At 44.3% G+C, this 22,554-nt stretch overlaps 1 protein-coding gene across 1 annotated transcript in view; it reads right to left on the bottom strand.

Annotated features, from left to right (window-relative positions):
* Positions 1–22,554, bottom strand: part of VWA8 (von Willebrand factor A domain containing 8) — a 333,349-nt gene that overhangs the window by 33,691 nt on the left and 277,104 nt on the right. The window contains exons 38-40 of the mRNA XM_046028286.1: positions 11,539–11,647; positions 8,270–8,426; positions 1,611–1,719 (exon numbers count right to left, since the gene is read on the bottom strand). Of these exons, the coding sequence (XP_045884242.1) occupies positions 1,611–1,719; positions 8,270–8,426; positions 11,539–11,647 (375 nt within the window). The remainder of the gene's footprint in view (positions 1–1,610; positions 1,720–8,269; positions 8,427–11,538; positions 11,648–22,554) is intronic.

Below are 22,554 nucleotides of genomic sequence, written 5' to 3'. Positions count from 1 at the left end.
TGGTGAACATAGTTATCATTTATCTTAAAGAGGTACTGTGAGAATTAATGTGGTGGTGCTTGTAAAAGTAACTAGAGCCTGGTGCCCAGTGAATACCAATCAAGGCATGAACTAATAACAGATAAGGATTCTCATTCTTTCAGTTAAAGATGTATTCTCGTATTCCTCCCTGATACTGTGAATTATCGGATGGCCCATTTGTACACAGGGTAACACTCCGTGTTGTCCGCATGTAATCATGGAATCCACGGCCAGACTGTGATCTGGTCTCTGTGATTTTTTCAAAAGATTAATTAATTAATTAATTAAAGAGAGAGAGAGAGAGAGAGAGAGAGAGAGAGGACAGAGGCAGAGCGGAGGGAGAGAGAAAGAATCCCAAGCAGACTCCCTGCTGTGTGTGGAGCCAGACACAGGGCTTGATCTCAAGAACCTGAGATCGTGACCTGAGCTGAAATCGAGAGCCGGACGCTCAACTGACTGAGCCGCCCAGGTGCCCTAAGGTTTTGATAGCCTTCTCCTTTGACACCGTCCCTTACCACATACAGGCTCTTCTCAGTCGCACTGAACAGCCTGGACTTGTACACCCTGTGTCCTGTGTCTGGAACGCCCTGACTCCTCAACCATCTGGAAAATCCTCAGCGTCTTTCAAGTGTGAACTCAAGCATCACATTCTCCATGAAGCCCTCCTTCGTTCCTTCCATAGCATTGTGCACATACTTCTCTATAGAAAGTAAGAAACCATTTGCCTCTTTGTCTTTAAGTTCCTTCTTTGAGAGGAGGGGCTGCATTTTATTTTTCTATCCCTAATGTCAAGAACTTCAGAAATGAATGACTGACTCAGGCACTCATTGTTCAGTCTTAGCATGAACACGGCCTCTCACCAACCTCATCTCCTGTGAACCACGCATTTTGGCTCTTTTTCACCTCTTGCCTTGCCCTGGAAATCACCCAGAAGTTGCCTCAATGCCCAGGGTGATAAGAACTGGTACAGTGAGTGTCTTTGCTGGAAAAAAAATCTAATCATTTCATGTTAACTTTGTTCACACAATTTGCCCACGGATTTTTTTTTTTAAAGCAAATTCTCCAAATAACAAATCTTTGTTTGGGAAATCCTGAAGCATCTTAATCAGCACTTTAAGGGGGGTAAGAGCAGTATTAATTGATTCTGAGACAGCACAGTCTAAAACTGAAAAATGGCAGGCACAGGAGGAGATGCCAGGAGACACAGAGTGCATGGTCTGGATGACCCAAAATGCTCCTCTGTCTCTCTAGGCCAATGCGGTAAAATGATTTGTAGGACAAGAATCCTATCTGTGACTTTCTTGTTAAGGTGGGATGCTCACAGATCTTCTAGAAGGGGAATCAGGGAAGTCCAGTGTCTTCTAGAGTTGTTGGTCAAATTATTCTGGACAGGACAGGTGGGGTCAAATGTTCTTCCTTGGAGAACTCACCTGAGAAGGCCATGGAGTGACCCACAGTCTCACTCAAACATTTTGGCATTAGTATTTTCCGACTGGCTGATCAGGGTTTGAATAACTTTCTCTAGTAGTTTTGGGATGGGTCCAGCTTTGGGCCCAGATTATTTTCTTAGTCCACTGCAGGAGGATTACCTGTAAATTATCCAGGATGACTCGGAGGGAGTGCACCTGCCGTCGGACAGCACCCGAGAACCTTTCATATGTTGTGGCATCATACTCACTCATTTGGATCTCCTTTAACCTGAAACCAGAGGGGGCAGAAAAGATAACCGCTGAAATCATGTGCATGTGGTCTTTTACTTCCATTCATCTGCTGCCAGAACTGTAGCACGGTCCTTGGACACTGAGGGTGCCCTGGAGGAGAAAAGGCGAGAAGGAATGTCTCTAGTTAGGAGTTTCAAAGAAAGAAAATGTCCAGCGGTGGGCTGGTACATGGGGAACTGGGAGCCTTCTAGAACAAACAAAACAAAGTGAACCAAACAACCAGATAGCCCTGATGTATAGTATTTGCTGATTTCTGTGGTGTAGATACTCCCCTCCTGATCAATTCCAAGCTACTAACAGTAAGATCGCTGAGTACTGACTTGGAAAGAAAGGCACACAATCTGCTCTCATGAACCAGTGAGTCAGCTCTAGGGCAAACCACTGCTGGATCCCAAAGATGTGTCACGGTGCTGGCAGCTGGTCAGTTCATGTGGCAGGTTCCTAGAAGAGCTCCGTGGGTTGCCTTTAGAGACCAAGGGGAGATATTTGGTTGACCAAGATAACAGTTCAGGCCCAGAGAATGTAATTTAATGTGTTGCTATGGAGAATACAAGAGTCTTCTGAAGTTGCTGTGTGCTTTTAGGAGGATAATTGTGTTTTCATATGACTGTGGCTTTGAAGTCCTATCCTGCTAGCGCAGTGCTCCTTCTCATCACTCTTCCTCATTAGCTTCCACTGCAGCTCCCCTCCCACCCCCGCCAGTGCACTTAGAGACCCCTGATCATGGCACACTCACCTCCTGGCTCCTGCCTGGGCTCTCCCCCACCGGGAACTGCCTTTCTCTCTGCCTCTTTGCCTGTAACTCCCACTTTCTCTTCAAGAGTCAGATCAATGAGGACCACCTCGAGGAAGCCTGCACTGATCCCAGGTCCGTCTTCTGAGGTCTCATAGCCCGTTGTGCTTCTTGCTATCAGAGCATTTCCTCCCCCTCCTATACCCATCGGCTGCCTGCTCCCCAGCAAGGCTCCTTTATGAGAAGGACTGAGTCTCATTGTTAGCGTACAGCACCCAGCACGGTACCTAGCACTTAACAGGAGCTCAAAATGGAATTAAATGAATGACAGAAATAAAAATAAGACTCAGGAATATTTAAAATGCAGCATCTTAAACCAATCATAAGGAGAAGGTTCTTTCACCAAGTGAGGCTCTCTTGGGTTTTACAGGGTTGTAGCCATAATACACTAATCTGCTCATGTGTTTCTGTAAGTTTCCATACATGTAAAGGTGCTGATCCTCAGACAGGCACTAATGAATGTACATCGACAGAAGCACAGTCTTCTAAACTGCTGTGTGTGTATGCACGCACACAGTGTTGGAAGCTATGAAGCCCAGGTCCATACCCGAAACTCTTATCTCAAATGCAGATTTATCTTCTTGGGCTGGAACAGAAACTCCAAATGCTGAATGGCAGCCAACGGTCTCTACTCCTCCATGTCAGGCCAAGCGCTGGGGAGAATCCAGCCAACACAGGGCAGGGGGCTGGCGGCTTGTTAGCATCACATGATGTTAGACCCACACTGCCATAGGCAGATCTGCAATTCCTGCCCTACCACCTGGAGGGGTCGGCTTAGCCAACCCCACCAACTTAGCTTGCACGATTCTACCTGAAGTCCTGCTCGAGCCCTCCAGTAAAACTGATCATTTCCATTCAGACTCTTCCGTAGATACTCACTGTGAAAACTCCACACATGATGGCTTTCACTAGATATGTCTATTTCCCTCTATCACAGTGTTTTTCAAACTTTATTTTCCACAGAAGGATGCATGTTTTTTTTTTTAAGATTTTATTTATTTATTTGACAGAGCGAGATCACAAATAGACAGAGAGGAAGGCAGAGAGAGAGAGAAGGAAGCAGGCTCCCGCTGAGCAAAGAGCCCGACGTGGGACTCGATCTCAGGACCCTGAGATCATGACCTGAGCCGAAGGCAGCGGCTTAACCCACTGAGCCACCCAGGCGCCCAGGATGCATGTTTTATACTGAGATCCAGATCTACACATACGCACATGCGTTTGTGTAGAACTAAACGAAAAATTTAATGAAAAGTACATTTACTACATATGATTCACTACATGGATATTTTCTCTTCTTTTCCTCTGGGAGAAGAAATAGTCTCACTTTTTCTTTGACTCTCCAGTTCCTAGCACAATGCCTAAATGCTGTTAGATAGCACTTTGAAAACTCTGACTATCAAAAGGTAAATAATAGCTGAATGGTGTTTCCCAAGGTGACACGCCAAGGGGCCCTTCTAAATCTAATTTACTCTCTGTTCTGAAGAACAGCTAGGAATACGTGCACAGGACTTGACCTCCTAAAAATACCTCTTATGTTTGGCTTAGGCAATCTCCTAAACCTCTCTATAAATTTTCATTAGATTATGTCTTAAGTATCCAGGCTGACAGAAGCTGGGCACCATGAACATTGCAGGATATGCTACTTCCCCACCCTGTCAAACACAGGAAGCTAATATGCTCTTTCCCAAAGAAGGGAGATGAGTACTTTTCCAAAGGGAGGTTAGGAAAAAAAAAATGTGGATATAGCTTGTCCTTAGCAGGGGTGGGGGAAATACACACATGCATGCGCGCATCAGGAAAGGAGTCAGGCCGCTGGTAGGTCACCTTGGGCAGACGGGCCATTGTAGTGAGATCAGAATCAGCTCCATTTATAAGGCTACTTCTGGTGCGATCATGTTGCACCCAAAAACACACCACATGCTGTTTTAATTATGAAGAAATCTGGAAATCATATTCCAGGTTGTGTCAGCTTTCAGAAAGATCACCTACAAGGTGTTCGAAGCTGATAAATTCTGAAAGATGAAGACTGAGGTGGGGAACGGGGAAAGAAAATAGGAAATTTTAGCCTCTGGATCAGATAAGATTCCTGGTGCTAATACTCTCAAAGCCCACAAGACTAGCTGGAAATATGTCTTTCTGCTGCCTTAACCTTGATCAAAACTACAGGGCACAGCTGCTTCACATCCCAGTAATCTATGTGGACTAAGTGCATTTTGTTGGCACAGTATATTTTTAAAGGGTATATTTATTGTTACGTAAGAGTCTGGGAATTTTGGTTCTCATTTTACTTTTCTTATAGGTCAGACTTAAATACTATAATTTTGGATCAGTTATGAGGAAAACAAACCTAAGCTAAGACCTAATGGGTAGGACTGATTCGTTTTACAAATGGTAATAGGTACACCTTCCATGAGCTGGCGCCCACCTTCAATGCCCTTTGAGGCACGGAAAATACCTCACCATCAATTTCCTTCACGTTTTGTTGGTTTAATATTTCTGTCCTGCTTTCTACATGTCTTATGCATGTCTACCTCTGTGAGTCTTCCCAAATTAATCCTTTTTTTTCAAAGTTTTAATTTAAATTCCAGTTAATTAATAGTGCAGTATTAGTTTCGGGTGTATAGTATCAGTCAATTCTTGATGTATGGAAAGAGGTATGGACTGGAATCCAGACACAAATGAATGCTAACCAGAGGCTATTCTGATGGTGACAAGAGCCTATCAGTAGTATTAGGCTCTTTAAGGCAATATGGGGGGACCTCGAGACTGATGGATGGGTCTGGCTGTCACTCTGGTTTCAGCCAGTTTTTTTTTTAAAGTTTTTATTTTAACTCCAGTTAGTTAACATACGGTGTTATATTGGTTCCGGGTGTACAATACATAGTGATTCAGCACTTCCATATATCACCCGGTGCTCATCAGAGCAAGTGCCCTCCTTCATCCCCATCACTCATTTCAGCCATCCCCCACCCAGTCTGGTTTTAGCCAGTTTCTGAATTAAGTATCCGCCAGGTTCTGAACAAAGCATCGGCATTCAGGTGTGCATCATTCATTCCACATGTGTGCATGGGTGTTTGCCATGCACTGGGTTCAAGGTACAGGTGCTGGGATGTATCAGAGTACAAAATCCCCTGCCCTCAAGGGACTAAAAGTCAGTGGAGATGCAATCAAGTCTTCATACAAATAATAATACAGTGTGAAACAGTGATAAAGAGCGTGGAGAAAGGGGACACAAAAGGAGGGTCCTGACCTCATTCTACATATGCTGAGACTTGCAAAAGAGCTTTAAAATAGACTCTTTGATGATAGTGAAGAATTATTACTTTTTAAAAATACGATAGATGAATTGTATGCTTTTATTTTTTTAGAGAGTTCTTATCTTTCAGAGATATACTCTAAGATATTTACAGTGAAAAGACAGGATATCTTAGATTAGCTTCAAAACAACCCAGGGGTAGGGGCTGGGAGTGGAGCCAGATTTTTCTTCTTGAAGCTAGAAGAACAGGTCCATAGGGTTCTCTGTATGTTTCTCTTTCCTTTTATTTATGTTTGAAAAGTTTCCTAACAGGGTGCCTGTGTGGCTCAGTCAGTTAAACGTCTGCCTTCAGCTCAGGTGATGATCCCAGGGTCCTGGGATCGAGTCCCTGCTGGGCAGGGAGCCTGTTTCTCCCTCTCCTTCTACTGCTGCACGTCCTGCTTGCTCTCTCTCTTATAAATAAATAAAATAAAATAAAAAGTTTTATAATAAGAAGCTAAAGAGATTCTTCAGCAGTACTAAACTGGGTACTCATCAAACAGGAGTATTTATTCCATGAAAGTAGTAAACACCCTCTTTGCTCTCTGTGTTTTGCTATGCCCTGAGCTTCTCAGGATTTCCATGTGTTTTTATTTCTCCCCCCCTTTTTCATACTCCTGCTCACCTCCTGTCTTTCAACTACCTTATGGTGTTCTCTTTTACTTGGACTAGATTCTTCTCTGCAGTAATTAGAAGACGTGTACGGTTTTCTTACTCCCCTCCCCGTTTCTCCCCTTTCCTCTCCCACAGCCACTAAATTTAGTTGCCTTATTATCAGAAATGCTCCTTGACTTCTTCCCCCCCGGCAGGGCGGTGGTGCATAGAACCAGGTCCTTATCCTTACCGTGGAAATCAGAGGAGGGGTTGTATGCTCCTGCCCAAGCACTACTGAAAGGTCTTTCTGCCTCTCCGTGAACTATGTGTGTCAAAGCACTATAACTGTCCACTTGTGCAAAAACTGACACCACTCTGAGCCTGGCAACCCTAGGAACACAGTCGGGGATGGGAGAATGAGGCATAGCTCATGTTTTACTTCTTTCCTTAAACAGATGTTTCATTGCTTATAAGGAATGTTGAGCAGTCTCCGGATTCTAACAAGATCTTTTGTATACCCCCCCCTTTTTTTTTTTTTTGAAAAGCTTAAGCTGCTTTCATTTCTAACATAGGTATTTTCCCCCTAACTTCTTTGGGAGGAGGAGAGAGGAAAGTCACCCATCTCCACAAGAACCAACTCGGGCACACTGAGGGTAAATACATTGTTTCAGGGCTCCTGGGAAGCCAGTGGAATGGCTGGGAGGGACCCTTTTGCCTTATTTACCTGCTGGAGACCCGAGGCTCCCACTGCTCCCCGGCTTTCCTGAGGGTGTGGCAGGAGGGGCCTGCATTCTTGTCCCTATTGTTCTGTGCTGTTTACTTGCAGGATGTGTAAGCACAGTGTGTAATGTAATACCAGATGTTCTACGTGGGAGGAACTTCATAACACACGCACACACACACAACACACACACAAAAGCATGTTTTTTTCCTAAGGGCACCCAGCCCCTTCCATTGAGCACAACGTAAAGCTGCCTCCCAAACCACTACCAGTTCCCTCACTCCCGCAGGAGGTATCATTGGGCCTTCGGTATTTTTGGCTTTTAGCTAAAGAACACATGTGAATGTCTAGTGAAAGCACCATGTGGATTCTTATTTTTTAGATGGTTCCAATCCAAGTGGCCCAAATGGGTTCCGGATCATCTAAAAGCCACAGGCTCATGGTCTACATTTCAAGGCCTCCACCCATCCACAGGGACTTCACGTTCAAACCCCCCCCACCCCCACCCCCACCCCCCGGGGCTGGAACCCTTTCTCCTGGATAGGCAAGCTGGCTCTCTCTGTCACAGACCCTGTGCTTATTATCCTACTCATTTAGATTCCCTTCCTGGAAGATCCAAACCCTGGGTGAGCTCAGGCCTCAGTTCACAGACTTATCCCCGTCTACACCGGCAGGGGGCGCGGCCTCCCTGCCACGTGACTGTGGCACTTAAAGAGTGTGCGTGTTTTTGAGTCCCTTTCCCTACATACATCTACAGGATTTCTGAGGGCAGGAGGGGAACCTCACCTAGAGTTTTCTAAATTCCCTTTGGGGCCTAGGAATGGATGTGGATGGAGGGATCTGAACTTTAATTTCTCTTAAGAGCGGTCTCTTTGGGTTTCCTTTCTCATGGGCTCCGCTCCTTTTCCCACGCAGTGATGTGTAATCAGTGCACTGAACTGATTACATCAAACAAAGAGAACGAAGCATTATGTTCACTGCGCTGTCTCTGCTGGGGAGGTGGGCGCTATGGGTCTCAGTTCGTGCTGTGCAAGGTGAAGAACCCGAGGGCTCGGGGCTGCTTGGGGTCGGCTGCCTCTCAGCACCACCACCACTACCTTGCTCAAGCGGAGGCAGCCACTCACCGCTGCTGAAAGGCTTTCTGGCCCATCTCTCTGGCGGCCCTCTTCACCTCCTCAGGAACTGCGTCCTTCTCAGCCTCTGACACCTGGTACACAGTATGGCCTGCGTCCAGCCGGTATGGACCTCCTTTGCCACCCAGACCTGCAGTGTCTCTTCCCCCTGGAAGGAAACCAGGAAAATCCAGGTGGTAAGTCTCATCCAGGCCACAAGCCAAAAGTCAGATTGTGGTTTGAAAGCAGTTTCATGAAGCATGTTAACGGTACCTAGTTAGTAATTAAATATTCAAATGACCTTCTTCTGGAAACAAAGAGTATACCCCTGTTCAGGTGCCTTTTCTCTTCTCCATCCAGTCAAAGTTTACCCATATTTCAAGGGTTGGTCCACATTCCAGGACACCTCACCGAATGACTTCACATCACAGGGATCATTCCTGGCCACTATTTATTACCTTTAATATTTATTTTATTCTTTTCTCACTAACCTTATGTGGGTGGGATTATATCTTATCTATTCCTATAAGGGCAACTTGAACACCACAGACAACTTGGGATGCATTTGTTAATTAAGCATGCCTCACATATTACCTTACCTTTCCCTAAAATAAGAGACAGATGCTCAGATAGAGGATATAGTTAGCTTTGGGTACTGTCAGTTTCAGAACAGCTTTTCCAATATAAACTCAAGTCTACATGCTGGTAAGTGTACATTGTATAACACTGTATAAACTGTTTACATTGTAAATATAAGTTAAATGCCTGGAAGACCAGGTAGATAATACTCTAAGAAGTGGGGAGGGCTCTGGCTGGCTAGACAAAGTTTGCCTTTCTCAATACTTTCAAATTCAACTTATTTTAAAGTACTGTGCTGACCCCCAAAATACAAATATTGGCTAGATTTGGCCTCTGGGCTACCAGTTTATTACCTCTGCTTTATAATGATTAAAATACTAGCAGTCAGTTTCTTTTGTTCATTCATACACAACGTGGGCACTGAGAAGAGAACTCAACGTTGGAGGGACAGTAGCATATCATAGCATACCGTTGTATACTACTGTTACATGGCAGAGCATTGTACAGTTAAACTGGACTGCCTGAATTTGAATCCTGTTCACATCCATTAGTTGTCTGCCCTTGAAGGAAGTTCCTTAACTTTTTTGTGTCTCAGTCTCCTCAGCTGTAAAATGGAGATACTAACATGATTTTCTTCTTGGCATTGCCATGGGGCTACAATGCTTAGAACAGTATCTGGTGCAAAATGAGAACTATGCAAGTGGTTGCTCTTACTATTATTATTTAGACAACTTCTGGTCACAGAGAATGAGGTCATTTCTGAGTTGCATAAAGTGGAAATTTTGAAAGCTTTTAGGCTTTTGGTTAAATGATGTTACATTTATCTTTTCTCCCTTGGGGCCTTCATCGGTGTGATAAATTAAAAGTAAAACTCAGTAAGCACTGGTTCCCTTACCAGGGTCAGGCAGGTCACTTCCTTCTGGGAAATACCACGAGAACAGCCTATTAATGATCATATGTTTACCCTTCGATTTGAGAACATCTGATTTCACTCTTTAGAAATTGGGGGTGGAAAATTCCTTCTTAGGCGTCTGTGATTCCTGGCTCTCACTCAGTGACAGCCTGGACGCAGAGGGGACCAGAAACTGGACAATGACAATGAGCTCCAGAGATAGAAAAGCTGTTTCTGTGACTTGACTCCCTTCCTATAGGAAGTTCCTCTTAGGCATGGATGGGTCACAGATTAGCGCTTAATATTTCCTGGGTGCTGAGAAGACATCAGTTTTGGTGAAGAGGAAAGTACCCACAACTGTTCAGAGCCTGGTATGACTGATATTCAGCATGAGTCACAGGAACCTTAGGAGGGTCACACCAGGGGGCAGAGAGGGCATGAGTGGGGAGCTCTTCATGACCTCTGCTTCTCAGAGCCTTTAATTTGTACTACTTAAATGAAAATGCCGGTCAGAGCCTCTAGACTTCAAGGTATAGTCTTGAAGCTAATCTTGAACACCCTAAATCAGCTCCAAAGATATGGGAGAATAAGCAAGGGAGGTGGTCTAACGATGAAAGAGGGATCAGGTGACTTGGGTCAGAGCTAAGTTCCACATAGAGAATTCTGAGAGGGAATGGCAGACCGAAAAAGAATTTGAAGCAAAAAAGATTCGATAGAAGTATAAAGGCCGAGGGAAACAAAAGCAGGATCTTCAATCTGGACCGAGGTGAGCTAATAGATTCAAATGGAATAAAAAGCGAGAACCTCCGCTCCAGAGTAGTCTACCGCTGGGAAAAACCTACATCTGGCCAACTCGTTCCACAATGCATTCCATATGGATTAAGTCTTGCCGGCTTGACACTAATTTCAAGATCAAAGGACATTTCTAAAAATACGCTTTCTTTAAAGCTAATGCTTGATGAATAAACAGAATAGGCAAGAAATCTCCAGGCCTTTTTGATAGCACATTGTCTCAGCACAGAGACCCATTTCCTCCCCAGGCTGTCAAGGCCAAGAGGAACACAGCATCCTCAGGGAAGGTGAAGTATGGAGCTCCGGCCAACGCGGCTCCCAGCCGAGATAAGATCAGACAGCGCACACACAGTCTGGCCCTATTCCTGCAGCCCAGCAGATGTGTCTGTCCCAGCTGCCGCAGAGGAAAGAGGAAGACAGCAGGCATGGGAACAATGCTCCCGCCAGGCAGCCAAGAGGAAGGAATGGGCCACAGCCGTTGGCTCAAACTGCAGTCCACTCTCTTATCTCAAAATCCTGTATCCTCAACCTACTCACTTCTGAGATGTGGAAGGCAAGGCCCATTTCTTTTCCAAGTCAGCTGCTCAAGAAAGAATTTACTATAGACTGCCGGCATGATCCCAAGGGCATGGAATTTAAAAGAAGGGCTTAACATTTTTAATGAATACATTCTCCAGACCAGGTCCCATGCTTAGCACTTTACGATCATAATTTCATGTAATCCTCACCACAGCCTTGTCAGGCAGCTATTATTTTCCCCTTTTCCTGATGTGGCAATGACGGGAGGATCAGAACAGTCTTGGGTCACAGGGTGGCAGAGTCTGTAGGACTCCAAAGGCCAGAGTTTTTCCATGATTTGATACCATGCCGGGATGCAGGGCAAAGGCACAGTCCAGCTGACTAAGGGGGGAGGCAGGGAAGGCAAGTGGTCCCTGAGCCTTCTCAGGGGTGGTGTGCAGTGTCCAAGGGCTTGGGATGTCTCAGGACACTCGACCCGGAGGATGCCCATGCTACCAACCTGTTCCACCAGCCCACGTATTGCCACCCACGTGGGGCATGTTGTCTGGGTCCTCCTTCCCGTGTTTGGGGGAGCTCACGTCTTCACCGCTGTCTCTGTTGATTGTTATCTACAAATGAAGGGTTGAGACATTATCACTCTCTCATGTCCAACACTGGAAACTGCAAGGATAGAAGAATTCTTTTCTCCTAATACCTTAAGGTATCTTCTAACTTCAGGCCACAGGACATAGTAGATGCTGTTGGTGTCTGGCCAAAGAATTTTATCAGGTTTAACATCCATTTTGTTGGGAAGGAGACATTTAATTTTTTAAAAAATTCCTTAAAAAGAGAAGCAACTGGACTGAGTTACAGCTTCAGAATTTTCCTGGTGCAGAACATGCCTCGAGGATCTACATAAGGAACAATACCTACCAGAAGTAGGGAGAGTGGATCTCAGCAGAGACCGACACCCTCCAGACGGTTTAAAAGCATCACTGCCCAGCTGTTCCAGCCGAGTCAGAGGATATATGTTTACCTATTTAATTTTTGAAGAAATCCCATTCTTCTGAGAAATACTTTGTATAAAATATATGGAAAAGAAAAATAGAAAATGTATCTATGTATGCTTCAGTGACATAGCTATATACAGAGACACGAAAGACTGCTTATTTATTTTCCAGACCCTCTGTAATTTTATTATGGTATTTTGTAGCTTTCCTAATTCAGCTTTACTTTAGAACTGGATTTACTGTTCCTGTAATGGCAAACAGAATAAGCTGCATTTTAGCCCTGCTCTGTGAAAGCCTCTGGCTCACTGGTCATTAATTGCATTCAGCAGAGATTCACCAAAAGGACTGGTAATCACCCAAGAATTCCAACCCTTCTAAGTGACTCCAGTAGATGTCATTCGACAATAAAAAGAACTCAAAGCAGTCCCACTTCATGAATCCTAAGAGCCGGCTGTCAACTGTAATGATTTTCAGGGCAGACCAGATCAAATATTCCTTTATTTGTCCAATAACACCTAGAGTAAGATGCACTGGCAGGACATCATGGGAAGTACTGCGGGGCCTATGAAAGCCACTGGGGATTGGTCACTGCTCTCTAACTGTGGAGGGCAGAGCCGGGGGCTTGCAAATGGACCCAAAGCCTGATGCCAGATCGCTCTTCAGAGCTGACCCACTCCTTGTTCGTGCCTGGACTTTTATTCTAGGTGTTGGATTAATGAAGGTAGGCAAGTTATTTGGAGTCTTTGCAAATAAATGGCTATTAAGAATGAATTCAACCTAACTTTCTTTGTCTCTGTCCAGACTAGTTAATTTCAAAAGTTACAACATCATAAAGAGATCTCTGCCAATAGCTTTGGCAACACTAACAGAGTTTTGGCCACAATTTTAGCATACTTCAAGAAAAGTTAGCTATTAGGACATGACAATTGATATGAATTCCATACACATAATCATGGCTAAAAATGGGTCAAAATAAGTATTTTCTCCTTTTTAAAATTAAATTATGCAGAATAGTTTAATAGAATAGTCTCTAGAAACATCTAGAGAACAAATAAATATTAAAAAAAAATCTTTCCCAGAAATTGTCATCACTTTCTAACTTGTCCAGAGGTAATATAACAGATAAGCAGTAAATTAAAATACGTATACTGGCTGTAAGAATTCTAGACCAGCACTAACTGATAAAACTTTCTGTGCTGATGGAAATATTTACATCCGTGGTATCTAATATGGTAGCTATAACTCCAGTGTGGCTACTGAGTACTTGAGGATCTGAATTTTAAATTTTAATTAAAATTAAATTTTATATTTAAATTTAAATTACCACATGTGGGTAGTGTTTATTTCACTGGACAGCCCAGCACAAGGACAAGCTTGTTTCACCCCAGTAGATACTGTTTGGAGCTCTCTGTAGCATCTTATAGGTGTTCTCCACGAGAAATGAGAAAAACAAGGAATATTTAAGAACTGGGGTAGGGTTTTAATCTGTTGCTAATTTAAGAAATTTATATGAAAGTTATAACTACAGTCCAACTGGTTTTTTTAAAACAAATGTAATCGAACTTACATATAGAGATACATTTACTATAATAAGAATATAAGCTTATTGGGGCACCTGGGTGGCTCAGTGGTTGAATCCTCTGCCTTCGGCTCAGGTCATGATCCCCAGGTCCTGGGATCGAGCCCCACCTCGGCTTTTTGCTCAGCGGGGAGCCTGCTTCCTTCTCTCTCTCTCTCTGCCTGCCTCTCTGCCTACTTGTGGTCTCTGTCTGTCAAATAAATAGATAAAATCTTAAAAAAAAAAAGAATATAAGCTTATTTATTTATTTTTAAAGATTGTACTTATTTATTTGACAGACAGAGATAACAAGTAGGCAGAGAGGCAGGCAGACAGAGAGACAGAGAGGAGGAAGCAGGCTCCCTGCTGAACAGAGAGCCCAATGCGGGGTTCGATCCCAGGACCCTAGGATCATGACCTGAGCTCACAGGCACCCCGAATATAAGCTTTTTAAAAGATGCATTTATTACAACAATACCATCACTGCTCAAAACACTTCTGGACTGCTTCTGGAAGGATCTACAGAGTCCCATAGACAGTGAAAGATTCTTTAATATCTTTAATGGTGGCAACTATGTGTTAAAACTAAATTTGATTTTTAATAAACAGCCAGAGGACAGAGTTGATTTCTGGTGTAAAATGTCTGCTAACTTGTTATGTACTCTTTAGCAAGTTAATTAACTTTTCTAGCCCTCAACTTTCTCATCTGGAACTAAGGGGGTTGGACTAAATGATTTCTACCATCCCACCTAGTGTCAGGATGCTCTGATTCCAAATCTGGTATATACCGTGATCAAGCTAGGGTTTTAGTCAAAACCAGGTATGCTTATACAATAATGAGACTAATTTGCTTATAAGAGCTGTGACTTTGGGGCGCCTGGGTGGCTCAGTGGGTTAAGCCTCTGCCTTCGGCTCGGGTCATGATCTCAGGGTCCTGGGATCGAGCCCCACATCGGGTTCTCCGCTCAGCGGGGAGCCTGCTTCCCTGCTTCTCTCTCTGCTTGCCTCTCTGCCTGCTTGTGATTTCTCTCTGTCAAATAAATAAATAAAATCTAAAAAAAAAAAAAAAAAAGAGCTGTGACTTTTCTTTAGGCCAATTCTAAAAGATGAAGTTCCAAAAATGGTCTGAGCAATGACAGCATTATTTCAATAACTGTTCTAAGCATCATTCCTCACCTTGGGGTGTGTGTGTGTGTGTATGTGTGTGCGTGCATGTGCGTATGTATGTGTGCGTGCATGTGTATGTATATTCAGGTACATAGTTTAAAAATAAATAAAAGAACTTCAGAAGAAAAACAGAAAGTAAATTCTATGTGTCTAGTCACTTTATTTTAATCGAAAATGAGTTATCTTCTTTAGACATTTCCTACAATCCAGATATTCTGGTGTAAGCAAAGAGCCTTTTAAGAAAAAATACTATGGGGCACCTGAGTGGCTCAGTCATTAAGCGTCTGCCTTCAGCTCAGGTCATGATCCCAGGGTCCTGGGATTGAGCCCCATATCGGGCTCCCTGCTTGGCGGGAAGCCTGCTTCTCCCTCTCCCACTCCCCCTGCTTGTATTCCCTCTCTCGCTGTGTCTCTATCAAATTAAAAAAAAAAAATACTAAAAACGATGGCATAAGACAAAAGAAAAAGCCCCTCAAATTGCCACTTTCAGTGACTTCTGAAATCATGCTCTTGGAGCTTTGAAGACAGCTATAATGGGCCAACAGGGAGGCAGAAAATTGGCTATGAAACCTCTGGGCAGAAAGGAACCGGAATGTTCTTTGCTGCCTATGTCTTTCCAGGCCATCTGCTACGAAAAGGCATTGCTTAAATTACCAACAACAAGGCAGCCATGGACTAATCCCAAGGGGGAATCTAGAGGTGTTTCAAAATTGACAAATTCTTGACAAAAACAATCATCAGCCCAAACCTGATTTATTCCAGAGAAATATATACCACAAAATCCCAGGACTCATACTTAAAAAAAAAAAAAAGGCATTTTGGAAGTTTATCTAATTTTGTGTCATTTTATGAATGCCATTATACTCATAGGAATATATTTCTCTAGCGCATCTGCCAAAGGGTTTTTCAAAGACATTTTGGGGAATCTCCTACATGAACTAACAATGGTTCATAAAAGGTCCAAGGCAGGAAGTCTAAGACAGTCCAAGCCAGGAGAGAAACTGAAACAGATATTAGGGAAGGCCTATCATTCCAGGAAGCTTGTTTCCTGGGGACAGACAGACATGAGCCACTGGTCATTCTGAAAGTTGATAAACCACTGAATACTTTGAAGTATGTGTTGAGGATTTGGAATGCATTTCCTTTGAGGGTAGGTTTCACCTAGAAAGAATTTAAGTGAATAATTCCAGTTACTGAAATCGACACTACTATATTCATTTAAACAGATCAAAATTTCCCCCACACCACAACTATCATGGACCCTTACAAAAAATTTTTTTAAAGATTTTATCTACTTATTTGACAGAGAGAGAGATCACAAGTAGGCGGGGGGGGGGGGGGAGCAGGCTCCCTGCTGAGCAGAGCCCGATGCAGGGCTCAGTCCCAGGACCCTGGGATCATGATCAAAGCTGAAGGCAGAGGCTTAACCCACTGAGCCACCCAGGCGCCTCCCTTACAAAATTTCTTTAAAGATTTTAAAATTTATTTTGGGGGGCAGGAGTAGAGGGAAAGAGAGTCTTAAGCAGACTCTGGGCTGTGTAATGCCTAACAACCCAGGACCCTGAGATCAGGACCCTGAGATCACCACCTAGGCAAAACCAGGAGCTGGACATATAACCAACTGAACCATCCAGGCATCCCAGATCCTTACAACTTTTGGTGCAAATTGATGTATGTGCTGAGACCTTGATGTGTTTCTCGCAGCTGACACAATCTACTTCCTTTTAGGTAAGGGTACTAAAATCCTAAGAACTGTAATCCTAAAAACCATAATCCCAAAAATCCTCTTATATATGAATTAAAATGGAAAAAAACCCATGGCACTTGTAAAATATAACTCATAAAAATGTTCTGGAGTAAAGCAGCCCAAAGTCAGAGCTGGGAAGGGACATGACTCACTAAAACCTTGTAATTCTGGGCAAGGCTCATGTATTTTAGGCTCCTCCTCAAGTTCAGGATTTTTAAAAACCATCAGTAAAATGATATAAATAGCCAGAATATAATCCTGGAAGAAAAGTTAGCTCTTGGAGGTAGGACGGGACAACAGAGCTGATTCTCATTTTCCAGCTGGAGACTAGGTGTGGTCCAGCAGATATTTCTAGCTGCCTACCCAATATCCACGCCCTCCTTCTTCTTTTCATTTTTTAAAGGATTTCATTTATTTGAGAGAGAGAGGAGAGAGGGAGAAAGTGTACAAGGGAGGGGAGGAACATATGGAGAAGAAGCAGCAGGTCCCCAGCTAGCAGGGAGCCTGAAGCGGGGCTCGATCCCATGACCCTGGGGTCGTAACCTGAGCCAAAGGCAGACGCTTCACTCACAGCCACCCAGGCACCCCTGCCTCTTTCAGAAGTCAGGTGAATCGTTGTTGAATGGAATTAAGCACAGCAATCCCACTGCTCTCTGCCCGTGACTAGTTTAGGGAAAGGGGATGTGACCTGAGATGGGAGAGAAGGACTGTGAGGAGGTTTCTGGGAAGAGAAGAGCTCTCTTGCTGCTCTGAAAGAACTGCTCTGCTCTCCCCTGTGACACACGTACACTCTCTGCCTTGGGAAACACAGGGATGTGATACTCGGAGCTACGGCCCACATCTGGTAACCATGTGGCAATGAGACAAAGATGGCGGATGGAAGGATGAAGGAGCTTATGTCCTGGACGGCACAGTGGAGCTGCTGAACCAGCCCAGGAGTCACTTCACTCTGATCTTCCACACAAGCAAATAATAAACATCCAGATAGTTCAAGCTACCATCAGTTTCTGCTACCTGGAGCCAATTGCGTGCAGACTAATAAACCCATGTGTTGAAGGATGAATGACAGGCAGCAGGGCAGAAGCTACTGTCCTGACCTTTTGGAGGAGGTCCTATTTCTAACAAGAAGACATTCTTTGCATTTTTGGACATCAAAATTGTAATAATAATACCAGCACAGAAATCCTATTTATTATGGTTGCCTACAATTTTCTTGATTGGTTAGTGGGCAACGGAATGGATTTATTCATTCTCTTATCCAAATATTTCTGCACATGGTTATGGCCCATATGCTACTCACTGGGAAACTGAGATACATAAAACAGATCTTTGCTTCTAGAAAGATACCGTATAAAGGGGAACAAAGTCACAGTATAGGGTGACACAGGCCACAATAAGGTACTGAACATACCTGCCTCAAACATATTACCGTCTGAGGTCACTCTAACTCACAGATTAGAAATGTCTTTCCTAGATACAATGGAAGTCACGTCAATATGTCCCTAAGAATGATGGTCTTTCATATGAAGACAGCTGTGTTAAAAAAAAAAAAGCTGACTCTCACCCAGTTTTCATAAATAACATGTAACTTCTATAATGAGATGCATGACAAAAATGCCTTTGTCCTTGTACCTTCTATGTGTTCTGAATTCAATTTCTGGCAAACCGTCAAGTGTGCAACTCATCTTCAGGTCTTCCCTGGCTGATGGCAACATTGGCTTTCAAATACTCCATGGCCTCCTGCCCTCTTTAATCCCTCTTCATTTTTACAAAGCAGGGAAGGATCTGATTTGTGATCATGAATATTAAAAAATTACACCATAGTGGATATTCATTCACACTAAATAATTAACCCCAAAGGGCATTCACATTCTAAGTGCCTTTCATACTTTTCCTTTGTTTGAAAGTCTAGGAATGAGCAAGCCGGCAGAGATGGCAGCTGGAGCGGATGGGCCAGGGGATGGGGGGTGGTGGTGTCCTAGGTCTTATCCCTGGTCCGGAAGACAAATGCCTGTTGGGGTGATTGTCATATTACATGTAAGAAGCAGAACAGGTGGTAAGAGCTCTTGCTCTGATGGAGTGGATGGACTCTTCTGGCACAGAAAGGGATCTTGTCCTTTCTCGTGGGCTTCTTCACATCAGCCAGCACTCCCTCTTCTCCTGACTTTGGGCTAGACTCTTTGCCCCCCACCCCAGACTCAACCAACTCTGTCTCACCCTCCTCCTTTCTGCTTGAATACTCTTGGAAATGTACGTGTATTTTGCTTCCTGGCACAGCGATGTGCTTGGTAAGTATTTTTAAAACATCTGAAATGATAAATCTAAAACACCTCCCTTTATCTGATAGGATGTTCTGGAACACATACCTATATACATCCTCTGTTATTTCTCTATTTGAGTTTACAGCTTCTGACAAAGAACTTTCTCACCGAAATGACTCTCTTCCAAAGTCTACTATTATGCAACAAAATTACCCTACTAGATTAAAAGAAAGGACATTTTAAAGATTTCTCCAATGTGGACTAAAATGGGGGGCAAAGTATCAGTTGATTATTTTACTTTGCATTTTGTTATCTAACAGCAGCAGCTGGCACAGTGCCTGAGACATATATCCTTAAACATCATAGATGCTTAATAAATAGGTTAAATGAGCATGTGGGAGATGGCTCGCAACAGAATCTGAGTTTAACTCTCTGTGTACAAACCTCTCCACAGTAAGTGATCGGTTGTGTGACTGCTAGACTCTTCCTGGCTCTCTCCTGCCAGCCCATGCTGCTGTGGCAAAGAGCACAGCAGGGCCCAGCCGCTGGGCAGCAGAGGTTGTCTCCTAACAGAGGCAGGGAACACATGGCCCTCTTGGCTCTGCATGCTCTTACATCCTGACCCTGCTGCTCCCTCCGCTTGTCTCTGATCCCTGCGAGGCCTCAGCTCAGTTTCTGGCTGGACATTTCACTGGGCCTGGGAGGATCCCTCCCATGGCCTCTGATTTGTGGTAGTGGCCTCCTTGCTCTCCCACCCAGATAGAGCTCTTGGAATGGCTGTCCGAAATCAAATTACAAGGCTGCAGAATCCATCCAGAACAACCTGTTACTTTCCCTAGAGTATTTATTCCTCTCTTTCTTCTACTTCAGTTCCAACAGAAACAAAAGATGAAGGAGAGGGGGCACCTGGGTGGCTCATTGGGTTAAAGCCTCTGCCTTTGGCTCAGGTCATAATCTCGGGGTCCTGGGATTGAGCCCTGCACCGGGCTCTCTGCTCAGCAGGGAGCCTGCTTCCCCCTCTCTCTGCCTACTTGTGATCTATCAAAAAAAAAAAAAAAAAAAAGATGAAGGAGACTTCTGGAAACCATGAGACTATGGAAGAGAGAGAATGGGATCAAGGGGATAAAGGCTATAATTACAAACAAATCTTTAAGGGAAACCAAATGTTACCACCGTTGTGTAGGTGAGCGTCAAAAACACATGTTAAGAAACCACAAATAATTGGCATGGCCACAGCTGACTGGCACGGAAACACATCCTTCTTGCTGCCACTTGCGAGCACATTCTACAGCGTTCCCCCAGAAACAGCTGGTAATTAAATTCAGGCCGTGGGGGTGGGGGTGGGGCAAACCGGTAGGTCTTTATATATTCTATCCTTTCTATTTCTGCCTCTTTAATCTTCAGGAGCTCTCAAAAGGTTAACATCCAACAACACTAGAGTCAACTGAAGCCTGGCCATTAGACTTCCACAGTCAAGGAAAAGGTTACCTCAACTACAGCAAAGTGTGCGCAAATGCTTCGGTTCTGGTCTATATGAGGGAGCCCCAGGGAGAGATAGCTACCACCACGTACTTTTATCACTATTGCCATGAAACGATCTCGCGTGACGTTTCCTGGCCAGAGGATTTCAGTCTCAGACTGAACTTCGGTGTTCTAAGACGCCAAACCTATTTGGCAATTTTAAGCTATCGTGTTTCCGGGTCAACAGAAGTCTCCAAGGGGTCGTGTAGCTAAGGAAAAGGAAGGAAGGTACAAAAGCCAGCCATGCTACTAGAGTGGGTGGAAGCAATACATGCTTTTAGTATGACTCAGGTTCTAAAAATTCTCGGAAACACGGATTGCAACCCCACGCAAATGCCCTTTCTTCCGGTTATCCTTCATACAGTGGCTGGGTCCTCCTCTGAGGCTATAACAGTGTTTATAACACATCACCTACTGATGTTTACCCCGCGCTTCCTGAACCGATTCCTCAGGCACACGGAGTTCGGGTAGAACCCGAGTTGTAACAGCCGGCAGCGCAGTCTTCCATTGCTTCCAACAGGACCCACTGTTCTCACACACTTTTGACAGCTACTCTGGGTCAAAGGTAGTAATCAGACAATGCAAAATAGTGGCATAAAGAGAGGTCAGGGAGAGAGACGCTAGATGCCCTGTGCATGCGCATGCGTGCACACACACACACACACACACACACACAGCCAAGGATAGAGCGTTGTTCACAGCTGAACACTTAGGGTTTGGTGCTCCCAGGCTCACAGCGTCAAGGGAGTGCTCCCAGCTGCTATGCTAGCTCAAGTGGGCTGAGTGTACGTGGGCAAAACACACATGCTAAGTGGCTGTAATGGACACTTTTATTATAGTACATTTATGTATGTGTACATGTTTAAAAGAAAATGTTTGTGTGATAAACAGCATTGCAGTGAATGCGTGAATCCCCACAGGGGGTGTGTAGGAATACGTGGCCAGAGAGGCGCACGGTACGGATTCTAGGCTGCGAACACCCAGAGGGCAGGGCTAGGTCACAGCATCTTCGGGTCATCTTCATGCCACCTTCATGCACGCATGAAATGACCATAGACGCTCATTTCAAAGCAACAGGATGGCTCCAGGGGTATATACGGCACAAGGATATCTAGGAACCGGGTAACTGCTCTCCCGGGACTTTTAGGAGGCAAGTGGCAAAGCAAGAACTCTGGAGCAGGAGAAAAGAATACTACTGGATCTTGCTTTGCAGAACATTCTTTTAACTTGTGCCTACTATGTGAGCAACAGATTAAGACCACTAAACACCAATGGGTAAAACTTTCTAATGAAATTTGGGCAGAGCTGTATGACACAAATTATGTCCTGTATCATGGATACTAAGCTACATAGTAATTACATACAAACAAACGATTCCTAATAATGACTATAATTAATTATGGGCTTACATAATCAGATCCAAGTGAGTTTGTCATCTTCTCCTTTATGTTAGTTTTCTTGTTTTTTTCAATGGTTTCCATTTACACCCCAAAACTCACACTCCCCCAAAGACAAAAGCCCCAGATGCCGTTCCAGCAAGTTCCCTCTGCGCTTGCCTCCCGAGGTTCCCTCTCTCCCTACATCTCATTCTGTGGCTGGAATCTGCGGATTCCCCCAGCAGCTCCAATTCTTGTGAGGCCTGGAGGTCAAGGGCAAGAGGCAGCATGAAGTTGTGTGTGTTTCCAAGAGTGACATGACAGGGTCACAGGCAATGAAGGGGATCGCCCGAAAGGGGAGAGGAGAGACCACACTCCACAGGGACTCTGACCCGGGGTCTCGGGGGTGAACTGGGGTGAGTGTGAGGGGGCAGCCAGTCCTTCCTCTCTGCCCTCCCAGGGCTGGTACTGTCTTCTATTCATGACACTAATTCTTCTTGACGCTTAGGAATGTTTTCCTGTTGCTCTCCTTCTGCTGACATCACTGTATTCCCGGTGCCTACACAGCATGGAGTTCTATGTGCAGTCATGTGAGGTTGCTTAACAGAACCCTGGTTTTAAGAAATGTATTTATACCCTGCTTTTGACTTACTTTGATAGGTTTTAATGTCATTTCTGGGGGATGAGTCAGTTTAACGTAGAGAGTAAGTTTAATGCTGAGGCATGCCTAAGAGAGATTTTATAAAAGGAAGGTGCCTTCGAGGAGGTGAGTGGTGTCTTAGGGGATGGGGGTGCACTACCGAGGGAGCGCTGGCTCGGACCTGGACTGGAATTTCAGTCCTGTGGGGCTCCAAACTCACTGTGTGATACTCGGCAAGTCATTTTAACCTTTCCGG

This window comes from Meles meles, chromosome 14 (assembly GCF_922984935.1).
Source record: "Meles meles chromosome 14, mMelMel3.1 paternal haplotype, whole genome shotgun sequence".
Classification (NCBI taxonomy): domain Eukaryota; kingdom Metazoa; phylum Chordata; class Mammalia; order Carnivora; family Mustelidae; genus Meles; species Meles meles.
Note: the sequence above shows the minus strand (reverse complement) of the source record. Positions and strands in the feature narration are given on the sequence as shown.